This window comes from Chelmon rostratus, chromosome 21 (genome assembly GCF_017976325.1).
Source record: "Chelmon rostratus isolate fCheRos1 chromosome 21, fCheRos1.pri, whole genome shotgun sequence".
Classification (NCBI taxonomy): domain Eukaryota; kingdom Metazoa; phylum Chordata; class Actinopteri; order Chaetodontiformes; family Chaetodontidae; genus Chelmon; species Chelmon rostratus.
The window spans coordinates 9,333,324-9,345,724 of NC_055678.1; the positions used below are offsets into that span (position 1 = coordinate 9,333,324).

At 40.9% G+C, this 12,401-nt stretch overlaps 2 protein-coding genes across 3 annotated transcripts; both read right to left on the reverse strand.

The window, feature by feature from the left end:
* Window positions 1–564: 564 nt before the first annotated feature.
* On the reverse strand, window positions 565–3,841 carry pus3 (pseudouridylate synthase 3). 2 transcript variants are annotated; one of them, XM_041963120.1, is made up of 7 exons: window positions 3,747–3,841; window positions 2,983–3,403; window positions 2,569–2,840; window positions 2,300–2,483; window positions 1,923–2,032; window positions 1,621–1,793; window positions 565–987 (listed from the first exon to the last, which is right to left on the reverse strand). In XM_041963120.1, the coding sequence occupies exons 2-7, from the start codon at window positions 3,397–3,399 to the stop codon at window positions 716–718; spliced, it is 1,428 nt and encodes a 475-aa protein (XP_041819054.1). In that variant the 5' UTR covers window positions 3,400–3,403; window positions 3,747–3,841; the 3' UTR covers window positions 565–715. The 2 variants fall into 2 exon arrangements, with proteins under 2 accessions (XP_041819054.1, XP_041819053.1); XM_041963119.1 differs by having other exon boundaries at window positions 2,983–3,400; window positions 3,747–3,840.
* Window positions 3,842–4,710: 869 nt separating this feature from the next.
* On the reverse strand, window positions 4,711–9,694 carry LOC121625262 (CD63 antigen-like). Its single transcript, XM_041963344.1, has 7 exons — window positions 9,584–9,694; window positions 7,331–7,519; window positions 6,949–7,023; window positions 6,741–6,845; window positions 5,660–5,797; window positions 5,486–5,569; window positions 4,711–4,959 (listed from the first exon to the last, which is right to left on the reverse strand). The coding sequence occupies exons 1-7, from the start codon at window positions 9,638–9,640 to the stop codon at window positions 4,888–4,890; spliced, it is 720 nt and encodes a 239-aa protein (XP_041819278.1). The 5' UTR covers window positions 9,641–9,694; the 3' UTR covers window positions 4,711–4,887.
* Between the last annotated feature and the right edge of the window lie 2,707 nt (window positions 9,695–12,401).

A 12,401-nucleotide genomic window follows, 5' to 3' on the forward strand; every position in this document is an offset into this window, starting at 1 on the left:
TCCGGTCTGCTAATGTCATTCCCATTCAACTCGAGATACGACAGCCAGTAGAGGAAGTATTCAGGTTTTTTAATAGAAGAGTAGGAATACGGCAGTGTAAAAATACTCTATTAGAAGTAAAGTCTCAGTAAAAGTAAAATTTTACTTAAGTAAAAAAGTACTACCATCAAAATATACTTAAAGTACCAAAAGTAAGATACTCAGTATGCAGAATGGCCCATTTCAGCATTACAACTGTTGATGCATTAATGTGTATCACTTAAATTTTTCAGCTGGTGAAAGTAGGGCAAAGTATATGTACTGTATATACAAAGTAAATTAAAAACATATATATGTATCATCATGTATTAAAGAAATTTCAATCTGACAGGAAACTAAAAACTAAAACTGCCAATATTTACCTCCAAAATCTCGTGGAGTAGAAGTCTGAAGTAGCATAAAATGGAAGTATAGCCACCTCAAAATTGTGCTCAAAATTTACATAAGTAAATGTACTTACACTTCACTGCTGACTACAGCTGTGTTGTAAACCAAACTCAGTGACAGACACTTTCTACACAACGGGTTTATTTGCATGAATGAAAATGTACACTGTTGTTATGAAATGAAAAAGATACATTTGTATCATGAAATAAAATGTAAATATAGAGTTTTCCCATGAACAAAAATCACTACAAAATTAACTCTGGCAAGTCCATCCTCCTGTGAGAAAATATCAGTGTTCTCCTTCTTGATCTGCACTTTGTTTTGACGATGGCATCTCTGCAGGACCAGACAGACTGGAGGAACTGTGGGAATGTTTGGACCTTTTCCCTCTGTGGACCATTTCACCTCCGTTCTCACCTTCCTCCCGCTCCAGCCTGCCCCTTTTGACAAAATGGTTTATCCTGGACTCCAGGCTCTCGCAGCATGGACGCTCCAGCAGGGGCCGGTAGTTTCTCTGCCTGCTGCCTTCTACTAGCCAGCAATGGTTAGATGATACTCCACCTGTGGATGGAGAGAGGTGAAACAATTTACATCCATTTGATCTTCTGATGTGTATAACAGATCTGGCCTCAGCAAAATATTGAAAGGACGCAGAAGGATGTACATAGCGCAAAATCAGGACTTTGTGTCAGAGGGCTCTGCATTCTGTCAACATAAATACCATTTCTGCCTGTCATTACGCACCATTGTTCACAAGACCGTACACATTAACACAATGTTCAGTCAGCGGGTGCTCAGATCGTTATAGTATCATAACAACCCTTCCTGAGGTGATTCTGTGCTTTAAAAATCTAATAAATGGCATTTGACATTTAATCAATGTATATATGAATGCAGGAGAGGAGATATGCTTGGAAATAATGTTAAAAATAAAGACCTGTGTACTCTTTTCTGTCAGGTGGAAGTACCTCCATTTCCTCCAATATGCACATGTGAACATTTGTTCCTGTAAACTTGATTATGGAAGTAAAAAAGTTAGAATATACATGGTCTGCTATGTGGATATTGGCCTGGGCTGACTTTAGATTCCCAGTTTGAATTATTATCCCTGTCCTGGCAGAGATCTATTGCATAATCCCTTTTGTTCAAATCTGCTGAATCCTAACATACTGATGATTTCACTGAACATCTCACCTATGGCCTCCAAACCCTGGATCATCCCATGGAGGACATGGGTCTTGACCGCATTCTGGGTCCAGTGTTGTTGCAGCGCAGACAGGACGTGGTTCACCTCTTCATTGTCCTGTTTCCAGCTCAAACCTTCAAAGTGGCAGTCGTACAGCACTAGCGGGTAGTCTACTGCCATGCTAGAGACAAGCAGGAAAACATTTAAGAAGGATTCACACTGATGCAACTGCATTTCAACTGTATTGTTACGATTATCCACTTAGTTTGCACAAATAAATGCACAGCCACTTCAACGGCAGTCAATTCACCTGTACTGAGGCTTCCTGGGGTTACTCTGAACATCCAGGAGCTGATTAATTATCTCTGGGGCTTCTAGTTTCTGCCCTATCAGGAGAAGCAGTGCCATCATGCATCGTACCTGCAGCATAACACAACAGGAAATTCACTGCAAATGTCATGAATCAAAATAATCACATCATGAAAGAGATTAGTGCCACAAGAAATTGAATCTAAATTGCAAAGATGGAAACCAGCCTTGCTGCTATTGAAACTTTGCATTAAAAAACATTTTATTGTGAGTGAAAAACGCTCAGCTTATATGATTACGATGGCTTGAAATGAACAGGATTTATTGTTGAGCAGATTTAGTGTTCAGCAAAGTTGCTGAGTTAGTGTCTCTTGATACCTGGTGGTAAAGGAAGGCCAGTCCTTTGATCTCAAATATGAAGAGGTCATACTGGTCTGTGCTGGAGATGTGCTGAGGCTGCACAGGCTTGACTGATGCTGACAAGATGGTCCTCTCAAACTGCAGGACTCCGTTGCCCACATCCATTTTGCACACGTTGCGAAAGTCATGAGTGCCCTCATATCTGTTGAGAGTCAAAGAGCTCCTCCAATCAGAACTGTTATGTCATGCATTGACTTCAGTGTTTGTCATGTTGTGTCCTCACCCACCTTTTTGCAGCATCTGCCATCAACGCCACATCCAAGGATCCACGGGGGAAGTAGTACCGGTACGTGCGGGACTGACAGTCAAAGCGTGCACTGAAGCCCTCTGCTGCTGGCGCCCAGTCCAAGATCCTGATGTCCTGGGGCAGGACTCTGTTCAGCATCTTCACATATGGAAGCTCAGAGCCAGGTGCTTTATTCTTGGTACAAACATTTTCAGGGAGTGTGACTCCCATCCCTCCACAAATCTGCGTGGAGCGCAAATCGATGGTTATGACCTGAGGAGATGAGACAGGTTTTTAGTTTAAACACTGTATGGACAATGATAAGGAAGGGGGCATCGAAACATTAGTGTATGCAGGAAATTGTATGATTTTCGTTTCATTTTTGAGTACAATAAATGAGTCTCAGTGAACTCACTTGGGAAAAGGCGCTGACTCCTTTATCAGTGCGACCACACCGGTGGTAGTTGGAGCTCTGTCGGTCCTGAATCAGCCGCGTCTTTAGCAAAGCTTCAAACAGTCTGGCCTCCACGGTGTTGTCTGTGTTCTCCTGAACTGCAAAGCCCTGGTAGGCCCATCCCAGGTACGCCAGCCGCAGAGCCACATGGCGGCGAGGGTGTGCAGAGAAGTCAAAAGGTCGCTCTTTGCCTGCTTTCTTACCCTTCTGACTGCTGCTGGTGTTGCCATTGGGTCTGCAGTCTTTGTTTTCATTAGCAGATGTTTTGGACATCAGCTCCATGTCACATCCAGCTTCACTGCTCTCCTTCAGCTGGGACTTGAGCTTCTCCAGCTCTGCCTCCAGCTCCTTTATTCGCAGGATCAAAGCCTCTGACATGCTGCTTGATAAATAAGTGTGAAGAGAGACCATTTATAGATAACTTGAGTATTTCTTTAAATACTTTGTTAGCTAATACATAAAGATACACTTAGCGACTTTATTATTCTTGTTTTATATTTAGCGTGAAACCAGGTTAAGCAGTATAATTTGTACAATTGCTTAATTCAAAGTTGGATGTTACCACAATATGTAGCCACACAGCTAGCTTAAATCAGTACACTTTATGTTTACTGGCTAAATGCTACATACACAGTCTGTTAGCTACGGTGATATGTTAACATAGTTCAGTGATATTAAGACTGGTGGTGTATGTATTTCATTACGCAATAAAACAATTTATTTACCTTTGATTTTAGTCTAAATGACGCAGATAAACTTTGTTTTTCAGCTTGTTTTCTGGTCGCACGCGCACACGTTACTGTCTGTGGTCATACCGGTCGGACCAATTTAGAGAGCGGACGCACTTCCTTCAGAGGGTTTCTGGGAAATGTAGTTTACAACTTAAATTGCATACCATTCAGCTATTACAACCGTTTTCAGGGTTTTGGCTAAATACACTAAGAATAATATTAATGCAGAACATATTTTCTCTAATCGATCTAGCTATTTTTTTTTGTAAAATATTGGATGATTTTACCTGTTCAGCTCTGACATCTGACGAAGAAACACAATTGCACTTTGTCCACCTTCACCTGCACCTTCTCTGTACTTAACATTTAAGTACACACACGCTTACCTGCATCTCAGTATATACATTTTAGTATATATTAAGCTGTTGTTGGTATATTTTATTGTTTTAGTATATTCTTATTGTCTAAGTATATTTTTGTTTCTGTGAGGACCACATATCCCTTAAAAGTCAACTTTTCATGAACTCAGAAAAACAGCCTGTTTTCAGCTTTGTGAGGGTGCATTTTCCTGCAGAACCAAGAGGGTTTTAAGCCGTTTATTTATATTAAGAAGTAGGTAAAGCTGTCAAATGAATGTAGTGGAGTAAAACAGTACAATATTTTCCTCTGAGATGTAGAGAGATCTTATGAATCGTTGAGAACATGTCAGAAATCATTTTGTGCACATATCTACAGTACATAGAGCTCTCTGCTGAAGCCCCCAAGTGACTCAGAGTGTTATCAGGTCCATGCTCATCTCCTCATGTGTAACTCACAAACCTTTTCAAAATTAGGTCTAAAGAAAACACTGTCAAAGGTTCTTAGGCCACATGCAAAATCAGTTGTAAAATGTGCACATTGATCCACACAACCACTTGATCAGAGTGTCCCACATTTATTGACTGTCACAACAGGTGTTTTCAGTGTCAATGGACAAGCTGATTTCCATTTGTCACTTAACTTTTTGAAATGGTCTAATTTGACAAGCATGAAAGTAGCAATAAGGTACATTTTAGTTGTCAAATAGATCAAATTTGAACAAAAGAGAAGAAGTCAGCGACGTGGTAAGTCATCTGTGCTCGGGCAGGGGGGCACATCAGCTGAGGTTTTCATAGCTTTTTCGCTTTATGTCCAGACACAAGCACACCCCGACTAACACTCCCAAAACCTGCAACAGGCAAAAGGTCAGAACTTACTGGCAGCAAGTGAACTCACAGACAGGTCAAAAAGGTGCTTTTCTCACTTCGTGATTTCTAATTAATGCTGGACTTTACTTCCCGAGGCAAACAGGATGAGATAGGCTTTATCATCATTCAGGCCATCCTCCCTTTACTTTTCAAATGTCTGCATTACCATTGCTTACATGAACATTTTCTCATGCAAGCTGTTTGAAAGTGCATACAAATAACTGATTTAAATAAATGACTAAATCATGCAATTATACATTCAGGTTTATCGCTGTAAGGAGGAGGGATTTGAGCTTGTTCCCAACAACAATGGATACAATTCACAGTTATTTTTTCCTGTTGATCACTCAGCAACTAATTAATGGTGGAGAGAGCAGGATGACATGCAATAAATGTCTTGGATTAGATTATGACTGACCCTCCATGACAGTATTATTCATTATCTTTGACATGAGATTCTCATGCAGGATAGTTATGTCACATCATATTCAAGGGCCAACAGTTTACCTCTGTGACTCCAAGAGCGATGCAGACAGCACCGACCCACACCAGGTTTTTCAACAGGAAGTGCTTCATAGCCCAGATACAACCCTGAGGAAGAGCACACGCTCAGAAAATACTGTATTCTCTGGAAATGAGATGAAATGCTTGTGAACTTTAAAATGAGATTTCCCAGCAGACCTTTGTGTGTACTTCCTCCTTCTTCTGTCCACAACCCTCGCTCTTCACCACGCAGCAGGAATCTGGCACGGCATTGTGGTTTTCCCAGCCCACGCTCTTGGACCAGTCAGCGCTGCCGTCTGCGCCGCAGCACCTGAACTGTGACATGGTTTATGATACATGAAGCTGGTGCCAAAGCGCTGAATGAAACCAAAGTGCAGGTTCACACATGCCCATACGAGCACTGAAGGAGCTGTCGCTGTAATCATTAGTCCTGCTCATAGATGCTGTGAAGAAATCCCCTTTAAAACCGAGACTCTGGTTGTTATTTTAAATCATAAATACTGAATACTTTTAGGAGATGTTGCTCAGTATATAAAAGCTCCTCCAGCCATGTTTGTCCCTGAGAATTTCATTATAATCAGAATTTCACGTCATAGTGAAGTTATTTATTTATTTACCGGGATAAAATGTTCTTTTTACAGCATATTTAATTTTGTGATTACTAATCAGGACCTTTAGGGGCCCTGAAGGCTCTGCGTTCTCATGGCATTAAATAAAATGATAAGGGCCTTAAGGGGACACCTGCATTTTTACCTCATCTCACCTTGCAGAGAGGTTCAAATCTAGATTAAAGGACTAATAATTTCACTCTACATTGTACTTACTTAGTGCAAATTCCTGAACATTTCTGACTCGTTAAGTACTTGCAGCAATTTTTTTTAAACTCTGCAGCCACAAACCAGAAGAAAGGACACTGACCGACGACGATCGTTGTATCATCATGCACACAAATGTAATGTAAAAACAGCCGTCGCTTTTCCCTTCTCCAGCCGGCTAATTTGCCTAATCTTGATCTTCGGACCTGCAGTGGAAATGCAGACAACAAGAGGCTGAAGGAACATTTCAGCTCCATGAAAAGAAGTTCCCAAGACTAAAGGTTTAGGGTACTTTGAGTGGAAGTGCAGCTCCACTCAAACACTATCTTTGCTCCTGGGGCCTGCGGGTTAATGTGGCCTTGTGTGCTACCATGTACTACACATTCTCTCCGGTCTATGAGGCGCCTCTGGCAAAATACCAAACATAAATCTCAGCATGTCACCTTCTCCTGAATTCTGTTGATGGCGTGTCTGTTCTCCGGCTTGTATTCATAGATCACCTCTCGTGCTTTGGAGTTGATGCCGCTGTTCATCTGGAGGAGGGCAGTCTAGAGACGATCAGATTAAAATATCTTCATGGGTGAGAAAGGGTTGTTAATTTTCTTACCTTGATCTCAAATAATGTCCTTACGGGCAGTGTTAGTGTCTCACCCTGCTGCGGAATATGTAAAAGGCAGCCCCTGTCAGTACCTCCATGATGATGATCACTATCAGGATACAGATGAACTAGTTCATAAAGAAACACATCGAGCAGTGTTAGTGATCAGTCTTATATCCTTTAGAAAAAACCTTACAACAATCTTCCACATTAAAGTCAGATTTGACCACCTCTTGCACCAGAATAATAATAAGGAAAACTGTCAGTTACATATCTGGTGGAACATCTCTGGTGACTGTTACAAAACATATCGACTCATTTGATCTACTTACAGCTGTTCAACCACAAATATCCAGAACTGACATCCAACATCCACACAATCTTTGAGGAAACTCCACAAATCTCCACCTCATAAAGGAGCATTATGTTACTTACACAAGACACCATAGAGGAATTATTCAAGAACGCCCCAACATGGCCCAAGAGGGAGACGAGGGCTATGGTGACACCCACTGCGATGAGGACGATGGCGATTTTAGACAGGCCGCTCCCTGCGAACGTGCCAATCTGTGAGTAAGTCGTGTATTGCAGCGCTCCGATGATGATTAGGGCAACCCCAGATGCCTGAAAAACAAATTTAACAACCGGAAAATTAATGCAGCGCTTTATATAGCAGCATTAAACACAGCAAACCCAGCTCTGACGGTGATTTCATGCTGGTCCGCTGCCAACCTGCTGCAATGTGGAGCTAAAATCAACGTACGGAAAAAGCCAGAGGCAGAGGCAGAGGCAGAGGACAAGTTTGATCTCTGAAATGATGCAAAATGAGAATTAACACTGAAATCAAGTTTAAACTATGTCTACCATCTCATTTGATATATTTACTTTTTTCTAAGTTATGAAATTTCCATGTGCATAATATTTACATAAAATGTTGACTTTAAACCCTTATAATTGGCCAGCATTGCTGAATAACCCAGAGATTTTGACTTAAATAAAGTTTAAAGAAAGTTAGCATTGTATATTATCTGCTGGTGGGTTCCCCTTTTCACGTTATTTTTGCTCATAGAAAGGCCCACTGGCATGCTGGGCTCCTGTGTGCTGATCCCGGACCCCCTGCCGGTACATCCAACCATGAGCCGGATGATTATCTTCCCTACTTGTTGCTGATCCCTCTGCTCAGTGCATCCACTGAGACCCCTGAGACCATCTGATGTGAATATGTTTGATATGGTTGGAAGAACAAATTAATTCTGCAATTCTCTTTCAAATGATGCCTCAAATTACTTCCAATCTCCTGCGTCTTCTTTTGAATTCCATACATACATTAATGGCATCAAATGAAGGATTACAGTCACAGCAGACTTTCTGTACTTCTTCAACACCATGTACTGTATTGAGTGACAGAGATTCTGTCTATTAAAGGTTTAGGTGGGACATTTATTTGAATGAACAAGCAATTTCATTCAAGATCTGAAAACAGGAATTCATATTTTTTATGTTCTTTTTTGGTAACACTCCACATTAAGATACACACATCCATCATTAGTTGGTTATTAGTGTGCTTATTTGAGCATACTGGCTATTTATTAGTCATTATAAAGCACTTTTTAATTATTCTGCATGACTATTTTCTACAACTGCTAGGCCAAACTAGACGTTTTCTCTCAACAGCCTCCTAATTACTGCACCCATTAACACCCACTGACACCATGAGTCCTGTGACCCTAACGACTCACATGACGGCTGGGTGGGTTAATGATCCTGCAAGAGGATAAGTGCCAGGGACTCTCCACCAGTCAGTCAGTCCGGCAAGTCCAGTTGCCTTTTAAAGCACTTAGTAAAACACTAACTATTAACACTAACTCCCCTATGAATTCACATTTGAAAGACTGGAAACTCTTGGATTTGACTGTTTTTGGTGTATTGACCATATTACTCTAATTGCCAAGCTCACCTTCGGCCCTTGCCTGATAAAGAGTCACTTCGTTAGTGTCTTTCAATGGCAGCTTTTCTGACACTAAAAAATTATCCTGCGGCATCCCACAAGGGAGATGCTTGGGCCCACTTTTGTTTTCAGTTTTTCTAAATAATTTACCATGTGTCATTAACAAAGCTGAAGTAGTTATGTATGCTGATGACTCAGCTTCGTGTTGTGCATCACCAACTTTAGCAGAGCTGAGTGTGCTCACTTTGTCTATAGATGAAATATCAGTTGAGCTGGTCACTAAAACCAAATTACTGGGTGTTAAAATAGATAACTTACTTTTGGTCTTGGTTCTAACACACCTGCAATACTGCCCAATCATCTGGTCAAAAGCTGCTGAGAAACATTAAAAAAATACATCTAAAATCATAAATTGAGTAATTTGTCATTGATGCTATTGATATTATAGCTGTTTTGTACCATGCTGTTTTCACCTATGGGTTACTGTTGTTGGTTGCTTTACTTGTACAGTTATTTGATATGTTTTCTGATCTTCCTATACAGAATAAAGAATAAGTACTTTATGATAACTAATAAAGAGCCAATACAATACTAACATGCATGCTAATAAGCTACTGGTTAATGGTGAATATGTACACCTCAATATTACAGTTCTACTTTACTTCTACTACTATTAATACATGCATACCTTTTAAAAAATCCCTTTTTCATTCATTCACTGAATTACTTGCATTACTCACCAAGAAGACCGTATTGAAGAAAATGAACATGCATTTGATGCTGCAAAGTTTGCACATCGTCAGAACTTGATGCGGGCAATCCCAGTGTGCACCGAATTCAAAGAGGACAGAGAGATCGCGAGTGTGAAGAGATGCGTGCTGAGCTGCTAAATGTCATTCAATGGCGTGTGTGTCATGTGACCTTATGAAAATGAACAGGTAGCCTGATAAAATTTAAACTGAAGTATCACATGAAAACATCAAGTCAGAATATTTGAATAGTAGCATCAGTGAAGCATGAAAAGCACTATAAAATATGATAATGGGAATATAGTAGCTTCTATATACTGTACGAATATAATAAATGAATATTGGCCCAATGGAGGAGCTTGTATTTAAATTACTGCAATCTTTCTGAATTCTGACACGGTTTGCAAGATCCCTAAAGGGTGCATTGAAGACAAAAGGCGAGGCTTTGCATCCTGTTACATGTGTCCAGTAACTCAGAAAAATAGCTCATATTGTCACGTTTTAAAAATTAGAATTTAATATTTGAAAGCTCTGGAGAGTCTCTCCTCTTGTTGTTCTACACTTATCAGGATTCTTTCCTCCTGCAGGTAATTAGAGCAATTAAACTATTCAATTATTTTTTTATAGCCAGTGAATCACACACCACGTTGCCTCCATGAACTATTTGAAAAAACTCACAGAAAAATAGTGAGAGAATAGGAATGTTTATTCCTAAAGAATGCAGCTTCTTTCTGTCACAGCTTTACTAAAAGCTTTCTGACCACTGGAGCTTGCTTCAGGGATCCTTCCATCCTTTTGAGGACCGAGCTCTTCCCTGAAGCGTCTCCACCAACATCTGGAGCAGCTGCGGGAAACCTGACCCAGCTCCACGGGCTGGACGAGGACCGAGGCCTCTGGCTGCAGCACAGTAATCTCCGTCACGGCAGAGTGAGCGGCTGAGCTCGGCTTGTGTCGCGCTGCCAGAGTGTCCTCTGTTCTTCCCTGTCTGTCCACTCTTGCCATTTTCTGCCTCCGTCTCCTCTGCCCTGTTCTTCTCGCCCTTTTTCTGCTTTGTTAGAGCTCGAGCCAGAGTGCATCAGACTATGCCGGACCATGCTGCTTTCTAATTTCAGACATGGCATCATAAATTCTGTTCTTTACTCTGCGCTCATTAACACAGCAGAATCCCAGCAGGCCCTTTGAACGTATGTGAGGGGAAAGATTGTGACAAAACACGCTCGCTTGTCGGCTGTGTCACAAAATTTTACCCCCAAAAAACTGTAATTATTAGAAGGACACAGTTGTCTGTCAGGAGAGAGTGTGTGGTTTTGTCTTTCTATTTGCGCATCACTGACTCTCTGTCCATGAAGCCTTATCTACTTGTTCTTATTTGCCTGCAAAGAAATTCAGGCTGAGGAGATATTTTGGATTCCTGAAGTTGAGTCTGCATCTATTTTACGATTTTCAGAGCTCTGACCGAACACTTTAGTGGACTTCACTGGCCCTGATTCGACCGTCGTCCACGCTGGTTGACAGATTTTGGTCATTTCTGCAACCTGAGGCGTAAAACCACAGGAGGGCCCCATTCCACTCTGTTGAAAACGAGCAAACGCTTTCAGTGCTCGGGCTGCCATCGCTCCACACGAACAGAGTGATGGAGCAGGCATGTGTTTGAAGGACTTTGTGGGAACAGGATAACACAGAGGCCGCATGTCTTTGTAGGACTTCATGGGAACAGGAAGGAAAATGATTACCATAATTGGAGCACCCAGTCACAGAGAGAGAACATTGTCCTTCCCACTCTTTGCTTTTCCTGTTTTGAATTCCATGAGACTTGGTCAAAACCTTGTGCGAATTCCATCTGATAAGAATAATTGTCGAGGAATGCAACAGGGTTGTGCTATTTGCTCTCCAGAATATTAAGCTATACGTTCTTTGCACAATAATAACATTTTGGTAAAGTGGAAAGGTTCAAGCATATTCTGTGCCATATTTTTACCTTATATGGCTCTTTCTAAAGAATGCGCCAGAGCTTAGAGGACCTATCTTCTGTGGCAAGTCCACATTTTTCAGGTGCTACGTCATCTGCTTTGATGTTCTTTCGTTTATTATATTTACACATTTCAAAATCAGAACGTAAAGAACACAACAGCAGTCTCATAGCAGACTTTACAATGATCCTAAAATGCACTAACTACATAATTGGCAAAATTTACTGTAGGAAGGCACCATTTAAGAGTTTTGGGGGAAAGAAAGAAAGAAGAAAATTAATGCATGTAAATTTTGCAAGGACCAGAAAACAGATACAAACCAAATTGCAGTCTGGTTAACAAGGCTAACAGGTGAGACGGCTTAAAGCTAATTCATCCACTTTTTGCTGCTTCCTGTGACTGCAAAATTTATTTCAACTCCTGCTAAAGAGTAACTTGGCAGAGCAACGTTAGAAGATAAGTTAAGATAATCCTTTATCCATCACCCAGAGGGTAAAATTCTGCAGTGATGACGTTAACCAAGTGAGGTGCAAATAAAGTACAAGCAAGGTGATTAGATTGATTTAAATGACAAGAAGCTAAAGAAGGAAGAAGAACACATTTTGTTTTGATACTGCACAGCGTCTAAATCTGTGTTTAATAATCAGTCTAAAAAGGGATAAAATGAAGGCTACATACTGTAGTTTGGCGTTTCTGTATGTACTGCTGTCTACTCTTCATCGGCCTTATTTATTTCTTGAACCACATCTGTGTAAACTGTTTCTGTCTCTCTCTCTGTGTGTGTGTGTTAAGCAACATTTCAGGCTTTTCTTCACATAGGACAGCTAGAAGTGGGGACA

What these genes read in the sequence shown, in the direction of transcription:
- LOC121625262 (XM_041963344.1), bottom strand. Translation starts at nt 9,640, where the DNA reads ATGTGCAAACTTTGCAGCATCAAATGCATGTTCATTTTCTTCAATACG. An exon ending in TCAACAGAATTCAGGAGAAG is followed by an intron (nt 5,798 to 6,740) that starts GTGACATGCTGA and finishes ACCATGTCACAG; the next exon opens with TTCAGGTGCTGCGGCGCAGA. An exon ending in TCGCTCTTGGAGTCACAGAG is followed by an intron (nt 4,960 to 5,485) that starts GTAAACTGTTGG and finishes TGCCTGTTGCAG; the next exon opens with GTTTTGGGAGTGTTAGTCGG.
- pus3 (XM_041963120.1), bottom strand. Translation starts at nt 3,399, where the DNA reads ATGTCAGAGGCTTTGATCCTGCGAATAAAGGAGCTGGAGGCAGAGCTG. An exon ending in ATGGCAGATGCTGCAAAAAG is followed by an intron (nt 2,484 to 2,568) that starts GTGGGTGAGGAC and finishes GACTCTCAACAG; the next exon opens with ATATGAGGGCACTCATGACT. An exon ending in TGGCCTTCCTTTACCACCAG is followed by an intron (nt 2,033 to 2,299) that starts GTATCAAGAGAC and finishes GTTATGCTGCAG; the next exon opens with GTACGATGCATGATGGCACT.